Here is a 13,992-nt window from a genome sequence, read left to right on the forward strand (position 1 = left end):
ATAAACCCCAAAACATAAATGAATAATCAGAAAATATGATAACAGTGAGTTGTGTGCCAAGTATTTGATGAAACTCAAACATCCAAACTTGAAGGAAACATGTCAGAATTAGCGAGGGTTCTTACAACTTGTAAGAGAAACTTGGTGGTGTGAATAAGAGTTGTGGAATCACATTCCCATTCTAACGTTGTGGTCACTAAGTAGTTCTCTCCTCTTTGCAATACATTTTGAATCAGTCACCTGGTATAAAATGTTCATGTTCACTCCATTTCTATCTTTGAAGACTGATTTACTATTTCACTCAAGCTAATCAGGCTTGTAACATTGACTTTTATTCAATGTAATTAGAAACAAGTAGAATGCTTATTAAGGTACCATCATCATAAAGTATGATAACTGAAGTGACGGGTTGCAACACAGTCCTTTCTCAATCAGCAATCCACCAGTTTGAATAGCATGAGAAGACACTCACAAGTACTTGGCATTCCTGATGTACAGTTGTTAAGGCAAAAGGCCAGTGACTCTAATTTACTGTTAACAAAACTGCAAATTCCTACAAAGGATGCCATTTTGAAATGTGACCCTTGACTACTATTAGTGGTTCTGCATTTTAAATCATGTGTCTCTGTTGAACAATCTGATATCCACATCATGTGTATCTTTTGAACAATCTGATATCTAAATCTTTTATAAACAGGACCTCCTTGATAGAACGGAACTTCTTAAATCATGTGTATCTCTTGCTAACAATCTAATATCAGAATAATTTATTAACAAGGACCTCCTTGATAAAATGAAACTCTTGAGAAACAATTTTTCATGGGATTCTGGAGGCAAAACATTTATCAAATCAGTCAAGTTGTGTTCAAGTGAATACCAATGGGGAATTCAACATGAACCTATTATACATTTGTAGAAGATATAATTTGGTAAAGAAATTTCTACAAAAGACTACAGGATAAACAAAATTACACTAATGCTCGTAGACAAGAATGACAGTCTACAGCACGAATAGCTATCTTTTATGTTAGACAGAGTTCTCCTAAAGGCCTACAAGTTAACCAAAATTACACTACACTTGTAGATAAGAATGACAGTCTACAGCATGAATAGCTATCTTTTTTATGATTTTCAAACAGAAATATCCCCAAGGTTTTTCTTCTCAACAACATGATCCATCATGCCGATCATATTTTTCTTGTGACGAAGATAAAACTCTGCAGTCAAGACTTGAGATTCTTTGGGTTTCAAGTCACCGTGTGAACCCTGTTGACAAGTACTTAAAAATGTCATTACAACTTGTTCAAGATGCATATAGGAGTAATCTCAGGCATCCTAACTTAAAGCAAAATGAGTATTATATAGAGGAACTGGAAAAATTAGTTTTCTAGCATGTTGGCATGTTTGTATGCCCTTAATCTCCATCTACTAGTGTTGATTTCAGGACAAGTACAGAGTTTCTCTATAAGAGATAATGAAATTACAAAAAGCTAAAACAAACGTCTAGCTATGAATTTAAGTATTCCTCTCTTTTTTTAACCCCCATGGCCTTTCCCACATTGTCTGAACCCCTGAGATATAATTGTCAACTTTTAATCTGAAATTCAATAAACAACCAATGCTCAAAAGTGCTGAATTCTGTGACTGTATTTAAACAACTATTGTGTCCCTTGTACACAAGCATCTTGATTAAGGAGGATATTTGATTATTTATCATGCACTTGCAAATAATGGACTACATTATTGGCCATTATTTCAAAATTCTTTCATTATTTTTTCATCTCTTTTTTTACATCAGACAACCTGTCAACAAGCTATTATTTCATTAACATTTATCACATTGTTTCTTTCTATTTTGTGTTGGATTGGCATGTTCATTTTTCTCTCCCCGCTTGATATCATAATACACTGCACATTTGATTCTTGCCAAGATATTTAGTCATTCATGGATATTAGTAATATCTTCTTTCATTCTACCTTTGTTAGATGAATGCACAAATGCAAAAACTCACGAAAAAATAAAAAGTCAGTTCTGCATGTGTGGACACAACCTTACATTGAAAATGCTTTCATTTAATAATAAAAATAAAATAGATTATTAATAGGATGAAAACAAACCATGCGGGATATCCTGTCACAGACTGCAGTGTGCATACATATACCAGCAGCAACTGAAACATTCAATGAATCAACCATACCAGTCATGGGAATACTGCATCTCACATCTGACAGCTCTAATGCTTCATCACTTATGCCCCTGTGTTACAATGGGCTTCTAGGAATTAGAGAACAATGTCTATTGAAGAAAAACTTAAGGGTCAAGCTTAATCTTGAAGATTATATTCTTCATGAAAAAAGTTCAGAGCATTTATACTACGATTAAAAGAAAATTACCTGTCAATCAAATTTAATCCTCACTAAATCTTTAATTTTATTTCTGCTGAAATTTCATGATGAGAACTTTTAGCAAAGTATTTCCTTCAAACTATGGAATGCATTGTAAAATGGACAAAAAGCCAAGAAATACAATAATACCAGAAACAAGGCGCCCTTGCCTTGTCTTTGATCCACCACCATTCTATCGGGTTGCTTTTGTCTTACAATTTTATAAGCTTTGGTCATAATTTTAATTTTTCTGTCTATTTCTCTGTTTCCCAGGAAAGGGAAGATAATGAAATTTTAATTTAAAAAAAAATTATTGTCATCCCTAGAAGTCAATCATACCTCGGCATCGAGTATTGTATTCCACTCTTTCCACAACCGATTTGTACTTGCAAAAGATTTGCACTTCACAAAGTGTGCTTTCAATAATGGAATCATTTCATAGAGGTGAATTTTCCAAATGTGCACATAATTTCCATAATAATTTTGTCTGAGTTTCCCATTAAATTAAAATTTATAAAGTCCAACTTAAAATAACACTATAACACTATCAGTCCAATAAACATCAATAATATACATAACAATATCACAAGAATGGATAGTCATTGAATGTGTAAGTGTAATAGATAATGATTTGATTTTACCGATTGGACTTATCCAACCGAAGCTACAAACCAATAACAGTTGAATGATAGAATGATTTCCTTTGATTTGATAATTTGATATGTTAGTGAATGATGATTGATTGAATGTGGAATTCATAGATTGACATGTGGTGATTGAGTGGATGTTAATTTGATGTATTGGTGAGTGATGATAGACAATAATCCTTGAGTACTTGGAATGATTTCTCCTAAATACATTAATTTCGAGAGGGTTACTAGTTTACATAAGAATTGAGTCACCACTTTCCATTGTGGCCTTTGAGAATAATATACTATTCCCCAACTTATCTTGCTTGCGTGCCCTCCTCAAATGAAGCCCTCTCCTCTTTATACTTTTCAATGTAAGGAAAAGTCACATCTCTTCACGATATCTGCCCCTTGCAGTGGTCACAGCCTTTCACAATCACCATCCTTTGAAAGGGTCACAACCCTTCATCATTGCTGCCCCTTCGGAAGTTGCTTATTCTTCCTTCTCCATTAAATCTTTCTTGATTCACACCTTTAAATTATGTCTTCTCTTTATACTTCTCCTTTAAGTCAGAGACCATCCTCAATTTGCATCAGCATATTATTTAATATCTGCATATATTCCTCTTTTATATCTGCATATACTCTCCATACAATTCTACTATAAACTATTCTTACACTCATGCCTTCAACCTTCCTTTGACGACTCCCTTTTTATCTTCTCCTTTGCAGATCTGCAAATGTAAGACTGATATAAACTCTTGCTCCCCCCTTAAACACACTCCACAACTTCTTAATTTATCTTCCCAAGAGTGATGTCTTTTCCACTTTAATTGCTTCTTAACTAATCTTAATTGTTGTTCTTTGTTTCTAACTCAGATTAATTTCTAAATTCTTCTCTAATGCCAACCTGATCATTCCATATTTCATTTTCCAATTTTCCTAGCTCCATCCATGTCTGTTTTCAAACAAAATCTCCTCCTTTTTATAACATATGTTGAGGGAGTCACAGCTCTTCACTACATGCCCCTTGACTTTCATTAAGCTTAACTAACTTGTAATTATATTTTATGATTATTTATTTATTTATTTTAATTACTACTTGTTATCAAATCCCATTTTAGCAAGGGGACATTACACCCATGTGGAAGAATAGGATGGTGTCGTGCTAGCATCACTGGTCACGTTAGGAAGTTTACTCAGCCCATTGCTGTTTATTGGAGAGTGCTATACCCGATTCTTAATATCTAAAAAGAAAATAAACATTAACATGATCCCTACATGTAGTTACCATTCTAGTTGACATGTCCCCATGACTGTATATGCTTTGACTTCTCACACTACCCAACAAAATCAATTTTTTGGTTGACTTATCCAGCTCATGTTGAGCATGGTGTAGGACATGAATGTATGAATGTAGCTTTGTTTTCTTCCCTGAAATCCAGATTGGGCCAGATTAGTTGATAGCAGGAGGTCAATAATAAAATATATCTTTAATATTGGAACAAGTGCAATGGCTTGGTTAAGCAAGAAATAGTAGATTATTGCATTGTCTTTAACAGGAGTACACAGCTATTGCTTATGACACAGTTAAGCTAGTTTGGATTAGGAGGATCAATTGGTTCGTAAACACGTCAAAAGTAGCTTATATGTATAGTGTAAGGAAGCAAAAGCGCGTGGAATCACTTCCTACACTAATCTTGAGAGGACGATTATGCAAATTCAACTAACTATTACAGAGATCTCAAGAAATGCATAATAATATAATCAAAATAACAATGAACGCATAACACAATGATTACCATGGGGAAAACCTTCCGAGAGAAAAACCCCACCCTCCAAAACCCACACAATATATTCTCAAATCAAGAAGATTACAATACACTTGCAATGCAAGTTGTTACAGGAGCACATCACCACAACTCAAACTCAGACTTGGAGAGACTCCTTCTAGCACCCAATCTTGCAAATAGAACTCAATGATTCAAACACCTCCCCAACCCCTCCTTTTATAGTGATTTACAACTTGGAAACCATTTGTGGTCTTCCATAACCATGGGCCAAAACCATGGGCAAAACAACCATGCCACATGTTACCCACTCATCATTTGTAACTCCAAGAATAGCATTTTCGTCCATAATTTTGTCCTCTAGTTTAGACTTCCATAAAAGTCATATAATGAGTTGTTTATACTCTAAAAATAGCCCTCCTATATTGTACTAAGGACAAAACACATTTTTACCAACTCATACACTTTTTTCCAATTCATAAACATGCGGAAAACTACCACAAACAAATTCTAAAATTTTCCAGAAAAAGCTTGCAAGGTTGAGACACAATTCTCAACATATAGATTTTAATTATTAGGGTGTGCTCAACTAAATAAAAATTCCAGTTTTCCATGCATTGTACCTGCTGCCAAGCACAAAGTTTCATTTTGATTTATTCAAATATTTTCCGAAAAAAATGTGATATTAAGCTGATATATTGTCCAATTATGGAACAAGGAACAAATGCATTTACAAAAACTCTCCATGTGAAAAAAAAAGGTTAATAGAATTAGGAATAAAATTTTATTATTTTCTAATATGATCATTTAGGAAAGGCATCAAAATAACTACTATAACGGCTGTAAAAGTATCCATGTTTTATATTTATGACCATTAAAATAATTTTTAGATTTTTATTCTAGCAGGTACAATGGAGAGATTTCTTTTACTAACCAATTATAAAGCTATTCATTGAATTGTTCAAAAGTGCTTCTTCCAAAGTTTGGAAACTTTGTCTATATAGGATAATATAATAATATTGACACGAACTTCTATTGGGGAAAAACTGTACATAAAATGATGCTTACTAAGATCTTAGGTTTAATGATGCTCATGTATATCATTCCAACACAGGTGTAGTAAAGGATCTGACCACGATATTTCCATAGTACTTAAGTATAATTGTACAGCACACTTTCCTATTCTTGTATTCAAACCTTTGTTCCCATATGAATGTAAGCAAAATCCAGTGCATAACAGTTGTCTTAAACTAATTTTGCAGCTTCCATTCAGTAAAGCATCAAATTTGATCTGACAAAATACTATTAGTTGTGATTGCTGAGCAATTTGAAAATGAATCAAATTCAATGATAGTTTCCTCACTTGTGTTCATTTCCTAAGACAATTGCTGTAGGGAGTGTCCAGTCCATGTTACAAACAGGAACCTGCACATTGAATGAGTGATACTTAAGGGCAACAAAACCAAAATACATAGCTTTATCGCTAGTCTTTCACAATGCCACACGTATATATTATAGGAAGATAAAAGGCTCACCACCATTAATCTCTCGAACTATAAATTCAATAAAAATATGTTAATGAGCATTAACTGACAACACATATTATCTCAACAAAGCTGTCATTTGAGACATAGTTTGCAATCTCTCCGAGTACTCTTAGAGTTGCCGAGTACTCCCAAGTGTTTTTTCTGGGAAAGTACTCTCAAGTTTAACTCTCACGTATTCTATAGATGTAAAAAAATGTAGGAAAAAATGTTGATGCAGGGAAAACATTGGATTAGATGCATTTTCACATCATTTTAGTGCTATAAAACTAAACATTTTCTCTATTGAAATGGCAATTACTAATTTAATACATTTTGTAATTGTATTCTACAAAAAAAAAAAAAAATGTTTCTTTAAGAGATTTTAATTTTTTGTACTTTCTAGGTTGCCGAGTTTTCCCCAAGTTTTTGTCAAGTATATGCCAAGTTTTTTCCGTGTTGAAAATTTTGGGCTTGCCAAGTACTCTCTGAGTCTGAGTCTGCAAACTATGATTTGAGGAACAAAATCTCTTCTTCTTGTGTCTCCCTTTCCTCTATATAAAAATGAGTTCATATAAAGCTTAAGCATGCTATACTTTGTTACAAAAACAAGATGTAATTAGATCTCTAGGAATGACATAATTGTATATAATCCTTTTTTTTTAAATAGCATGCATTAATCAAGTTAATTGCTAGATTCATTGAATAATCAACTTATGAACATTATAAGTAAATTTAAAATAAAGCTTGAGGATCTGATAGCAACCTTGTTATTGAAAGAAATGAGGCCAAAATCCATGGAGGTTCCAAAAAACGATGCATTATTTGTGAGGACTTTCCTAACAAAGAAATAAAAAGAAGTCAGAGTTGACGTCCACAGTTAATTTGAATCTCCAAGAAGACCTATAAAGAAACGTTGTTACTAAAGTAAAACTAGGCAGTTTAAGAAGCACTATAGATTTTAGAAGGTTGACAAAAGTAGGGCACTTAATGATGACTCTTCCACAAGTGCATAGTTATGAATGGTATCTTCAAATACACACTCATGTTATGATGCATGATTGATGGATTCAAGTGCTTTGTATCAGATGATTCTCTACAAGGGATTTTTTGTGAATGTGGAAGCTATTTTGTTAGGAGGCAACATGTCATATAAGATAATAAGATGAGGAAAGTTTACTTAAGATGATTTTTAAAGAGGAAATCACTAAAACTCTCTCAAGAATTTTGCATATTACAAAGTTGGCTAGCAATGCAATATCTCTAAGAAAAATGAGTGATTCTGGTTTGTAGGTAATATTTGACAAAGACTAATACAGATAGTTCGAGGAGTGAAAGTGTTGGCAAGAGAAATATGTACTCCAACCCTTTTTGAGCTTGAAGCAAGTATTCTGAGTGATAAATATAATAGCTCCATTGATCCTATTTTTGGCAAAAAAAAATGCATCCATATGTTTTTTAAGGAGAATTGTCAAAACCCCAAATTTCTCTTTTTTCTTAATATAATTTTTAATTTTTATTTAAGAATCAAATTTAAATTAATAGATGTTGATAAAAATAATAGAATATCTATTGAATTAACAAATTTATTTTTTTCCTTATTGATTTGATACCTAGAAATATGATGAATGTTTTAAATCAAGGCAAATAAATGAGAAGATTTCTTAATAAAACAAGTAAGGAGAGATCAAAATTTACAACTTAGAAATACAAAGGCATAAGAAGCGGTGAAAGAGGGAGATTGCATCATGCACTCTCCAACTGTAGGTTTTAGCATGAAAAGGTAGCACTATTGGAAGTAAGGCCCCGTTTGGTAGTGGAAATTGGACGGGAATAAGAAAATCTAAATACTCGCATTCACCAATTTGACATTTGTTTGCAAAACACAAAATTGGAATTAGAGTTCGCTTATCCTAATTTGACCCCAAAATGAGCATAGCGGAATTCCTTAAAAAAGATGGAATAAGAATTGCTTATTCTTATTCCAGTTTTTAATAAACCCAATTTGATGGGTTGTTGGGTCTGTGACTTTGTCATTTGATTGTATTTTGCCACTCAAATGCATTTTTGGAATATTTTGTTCATTCATCATAAGATATAAACTAGGTCAACATTATTTAATGTTTAATATGTGTTTTTTTTTAATAACAAAAAAGACTAATATCAGATTTGATATCTTTTCTAAACTTTCATAAAATTATCTTTACAAATAAATCTTGTATTTAGTCTTATAATTAAAACTATGTTGACAGATCTTTTAAATATTAAAAAAATGATCTCGACTTATTTTTTATTTTCTATTTTCTTTAATATATTTAAAATAAAATGATTTTAGTTTTGATCTTATGCTCATTAAAATAATTTGATTTAATTTAGAATTAAATTTATAATATACAATATAACATGTCATTTGAATTTCGATGAATTTCAAAGGTTGTGATATATCATTCACTAAAAAAACAATTTAAAAAATAAAATAAAGGCTAATTAAAATAATTAGATTTTTTTTTAAATTATTAAAAATGAGTTTTTATAAATAAAAAATCTTGTTTATTTAAAATATTACCAAACTGAAAATAATTATTATTAAAATTTTAAAACAAAACTTATTCCAATTCCTATTTCAATTGTTGCAACCAAACATAAAATATGCATATTTCGACTCCTCTTCCAAGTCGACCAAACAGGTCCAAATGATATTCCAAAACTTATTTTAAGAATGCACGAATACCAGAAGAGAGCTTATTCCAGCATAGATGAATGCCACATTCGACAATTCTTGCAGCCAAACGGGGCCTAAGAGAAAAAAGTCGATGAGTTTTTATGCCTCAACATGCTTTAGAATAGAATAAAAAGGCATTGACAAACTAAGGGGATTTGCAAAGAAGAATCAAAAAAGGAGGCAATTCAATTAGTTCTCTGCCACCGCAAATGCGACTTGGGAAGAAAGAAAAATCAGGTAAGATAAACTAGCAGTGTGGAAGATCAAAGGAGGATAGGTCATGGGAGGGAGGGAGCACAATTTTGAGAGAGCTTTGTTCAACAGGTGCAGATTCAATTTGCAAAGAAGAATGCTATATTTTTGAGGTAAGTCATCGTCCTTATATCATTGTTGTAGATCCCTACTCACTTTCTCTGTCTCGATATTTTATAATGTGCAATGAATTTTTATCTATAGTTATGTTTTTATGGGTAGGTACAACTCTTTACAATTTAGCCTACACATTTGACTTGCATGAAATTTTATTAAATAAGGATTAAGATATAGATTAATTTATTGATGTCTAATAAGAGACCACAAAGAGGGTCTAAGGGACTGCCAAGAAACAAGAAAACAAACCAACCAAAAAACAAGAGCATCAAACGGTGTCCAAGGAAAAGCAGAACAAGGAACAACAAGAGGCAAGAGCAACAACTGCCACAAGCTAGCTGCCCTCCACCACAAAGAAGAAACCAAGAACTGTAGGATACAACTTAGGACAAGAGGAAGTTTTGTGTCGTCTCTAAGTACAACTAGAGTTGGTGAGTTGCAATTGCGTGTAACTCATGTGGGTTCTCATGGATTTGAGAGGGGGTCCAAGTGACCGCTTGGTACACTGGGCAAGAGAGGTTGTAGAGAAAAAGGAGCTGATGAACCAATTTGTGGTCCGTCTCAAGGGAGACTCGATCTATAGAGTATGGTCCCGAAGTCCCATAGACTCTTGAACTGTGTTCCACGAGGACACATCCCCTATGGTTTTGGGGTCGTGCCCGTACCGGGGACGAAACGGGGATGGATTTTGGCCATCGCCTGAGTTGAGTCATCCCCTTTTTGGCAAATTCAAAAATGTCCCCGAAACAGCCAATTTTTTTTGGTAGGAAAGTTGGCTATGGCCAGCAGTACCAAAGACGGCAAAACCGTCCCCAAAACTGCTGGCCGTCCCCTTTTTTCCAAATTATTTGGTAAAGGCAAAATGCCCCCAAAAAATCTTTTTTTTTTTAATTTTTACTATCTACACAACCCTTGGTCGTCTTAAAGACGTAATAAAAATTTGCAACCCATATTTGGTCCACTAAAACACTAACTCTTATAATCATTTTTACATTTGACATACTTGTTAAGAGGAAGAAAAAACATAAGAGCAGTAGCAATAGTGAAGAAAGATTGCGTTTAGTATTTACGAACTATTTTAGTTGGACTTCTCTTTATTTCATTCTGATTTCAGCATGATACTTGGAGCCTTTAGGTAGTTTGATTTTTCCTCTATATGTATGTGATATTGTTGTAATGGAAGTACTTAGTATTTTCCATTTGCTAATATTCCATGTATTAATCTTCTAAAATGTCTATGGTGAATGATTTATCAATGTTATGATATGCATATTTGAATTTTGTCTCTATATATTAAAAAAATCCCTTACGTTGTTAATCGCTGTCCCCTAAGGTCCCATCCCCTAAATTTTGGCTTCGACCCGTAGCCGTACCGGAAACACATTCCCGTCCCCTAAAACGTCCCCATTCCGGGAACTCCATGGAGCATAGCTCTTGAATGATACAGAGCCAGACACCACTGATTGGTGCATCCGACGAAAGCTGAGAGAGACCGGCTGATCTTTATCTCTGTGCCATGGAAATACCCTTAAATTTATTTATTTACATAAGTAGTTTTGTCTCTTTTTGAATAATGTTTTACATTTTTTTATATCCAATTTATCCTGATATTTTCAAAAAATCTTATACATTTGATTGACTAGCTTTTTCCTCCAGACACTTTTTGTTGCTGTGGTTTAAAGCTTTAATTGTTGTATGATTACTTCAATATTAAAATAATTGTTCAGATTATAGAATATTAGGGACTGAAACTGAAATGCTTGTACACTGTATTAGTTATTTGTGTCACTGATGTCAAGATCACATAACATTCATGTTGGAAAAATGTTAAACTGCAACTTCATATACATACGGTTCACTCACACTGATGGATAATACATTATACCTTACAGAGGAATTGTAGTTGTTTAGAAGTCTGATTACAGTTGGTAAGTCTGTAATGTCTATCTTCAGAGAACCTTATGTCTAACAGGCATATTAGTATACTATGCAGATTAATCCATGCCATCTTCAGCAAGACACGATATATGATATATTTGCCATTTTCATTCACTAATTGGGTATGATATATACATTTTGATCATCGAGTGTGCATGTACAGAAGTTCATCAGTGGTTCTGCGAGCCTGAGCCTGTTGCATATTCAGTGGCAGAAAATGTTAATTAGAATGATTGTCTGCTGGAGATTGATAAATAACAAGTCACTGTAGAGCATGAAATAGAATCCGTGTATTTGTCAGTTATTTCAAAGGACAGAAGTAATGGGCTAAGGTCAGACACATTGAAGGTGTCGACTCTGCAGTCAAATATGTTATGGACATCATTTATTTAGTCTTTGAATTGTTGGGCTTCATGCAGTAATAATACTTTGTCAATAATAATTTAAATTTTTCAGCCGTCTGGCTGGGTCCTAGCCCACTTAGCAATTGAAGGTTTTGTGTCAAAAGAACCATATTAATACGTCTTATTCTTCAAATAGACAACAGCCATACATGGACAAACAGTTTTAATTATTTGAAAATTGCAATTAACTGGAGAGAGACAAAAAAGGTTAATATTCAAAGACAAAAGAATGATTTAATATAAAGACAGGTTAGCAAAGAGACAAATCATATAGGACAAAATATGTCTTATTCAAAAGACAAGTCAGCATGAACAAGAGGTGTGTTTGATTAGACAAAAATTTAATTAATAAAATATTGGGTAATGGTGTTTGTAATACTTGGCAGCAATAGACATTTGAAGTTTTGTCTTTATCGGGGATCATATATTTAAACCATGGATCAAAATATCGCAGATATATCTGTGATAAGACAACTTATCACGATATTTTCTGCTGGCCAATAAAACTTTAAAGATATTGCAGATTAGTTCATAAAATATCATTGAGATCTTTGGCATTTATCGCCGATAAATTGCTTACTTATTGTGATATGTAGAAAACTTATCGCCTGTGGCCTAATATTTGACGGTGACACCCAAAAAAGGGTGAGGCATATTATTTTTTATTGGGGGAACAAGTTTGGAGAGGAGAAAGGTCGTTTGCAATCTTCTAGATCAATTTCTTGTGGATTTGAAGTGGACGGAGGTCAAGTCAAAGCCACAGCCACAACCAAAGCAGACTTCTAGGGCTAGACTCCCTCCAATTGTAGTAGCATTTACTAGAGCTGCTAGGAAGACGAGGTCTATTTTGATATTGTACTTGACACTTGTATTTCCTTATAGCTTTACAAAGACAATTTTCTATTTTCAGTTTGCTTCAGAGTTCAGACTATTGGACTATGGCTATGGGCCATCACCATGCATTCCACATGAAGATGTGATTTGCAGTGTTCCATGGGGACACATCCCCTACAACTTTGGGGTCGTACCCATCCCAGGGACGAAATAGGGATGCGGGAACAGATTTTTGTTGTCCCAAAAGTTGTCCCTTTTTTGCCTAATTTGGAAATGTCCCTAAAACTGCCAAAAAAAATTGTAGGAAACTTGGGGATGGCCAGCAGTACCAGGGAAGCCATCCCTCGTCCATTCCCGATATTGCTGTTCGTCCCCATTTTTCCAGCCAAACAGGTAACATTAAAACACCCACCAAAAATTCATTTTTCTTTGAGTATTCCTATCCATGCGGGGCTCTAGAGGTCTTAAAGACGTAATAAAAATATGCAAGCCCCATTTGATCCATTAAAATACTAAAACACTAACTCCTCTACTCATTTTTAGATTTTCCATACTTGCTAAGAGAAAGAAAAAAACATAGAGCAGCAGCAGCAGTGAGGAAAGATTGCATTTAGTATTTAGCGTTTACTATTTTAGTTGGACTTCTCTTTATTTCATTTTAATTTCATGCATGATACTTGGAGCCTTTAGGCATTTTGACTTTTGCTATATGTATACAATATTGTTATAATGGAAGTACTTAGTATTTTTTATTTGATAATTTTCCATGTATTGGTCTTCTGAAATGTCTATCGTGAATTGTTTATCAATGTTATGATATGCATATTTGAATGTTCTTTGTATATGTAAAAAATCTTCTATGTTTTTAATCACAGTCCTCTGAGGTCCCATCCCCTAAATTTTTGCTTCGACCCATACTCATATTGGAAACACAACCCTGTCCCCTAAAACGTTCCTCTCTCGAAAATTCCATGGAGCATCTGTGATTTTGTATCTTATTTGCATTTATCTATATCTAGATCAGCTTGATTGGTTTGTTTACTCATTTACTGACTCATTAGATGCATATCCTTATTGAATTTTGCAAAAAAAATGCATTTCTAGTTAAATTTAAGCAGTTTTTTAAGTTCCCAAAATTTTAACGAGAAGTTCCCAACATATCTCCGATTTTTGCCGATATCTTTTTATTGCCCTTGGTGATAAGTTGTCAATGACAATATTTTGCACTATGATTTAAACAAAGAATTAAAAATATGTTTATCTTATCGGCTTCTTGTATATTCAGCTATGCAATTAAGTTAATGGATAACTTATTGTCAGGTGTCACATTATAGAAGCAAGGCAGTTATAACTGTGGTACAGTTTAAACTAAATTTAAACTTATATATACAATCCAGC

At 33.4% G+C, this 13,992-nt stretch overlaps 1 protein-coding gene across 2 annotated transcripts in view; it reads right to left on the reverse strand.

Moving 5' to 3' along the window:
- Positions 1 to 752: 752 nt before the first annotated feature.
- The window catches only part of LOC149533642 (tRNA/rRNA methyltransferase (SpoU) family protein), a 101,790-nt gene continuing 88,550 nt past the window's right edge, over positions 753 to 13,992 (reverse strand). The window contains exons 4-6 of one of the 2 annotated variants that reach the window (XM_089805340.1): positions 6,168 to 6,229; positions 2,119 to 2,257; positions 753 to 1,266 (exon numbers count right to left, since the gene is read on the reverse strand). In XM_089805340.1, the coding sequence (XP_089661466.1) occupies positions 1,132 to 1,266; positions 2,119 to 2,257; positions 6,168 to 6,229 (336 nt within the window). In that variant the 3' untranslated portion in view covers positions 753 to 1,131. The remainder of the gene's footprint in view (positions 1,267 to 2,118; positions 2,258 to 6,167; positions 6,230 to 13,992) is intronic. The other variant, XM_089805341.1, reaches the window with a different exon arrangement.

This window comes from Cupressus sempervirens, chromosome 10, assembly GCF_028749045.1.
Source record: "Cupressus sempervirens isolate cs-2001-9-10 chromosome 10, ASM2874904v1, whole genome shotgun sequence".
NCBI lineage: Eukaryota > Viridiplantae > Streptophyta > Pinopsida > Cupressales > Cupressaceae > Cupressus > Cupressus sempervirens.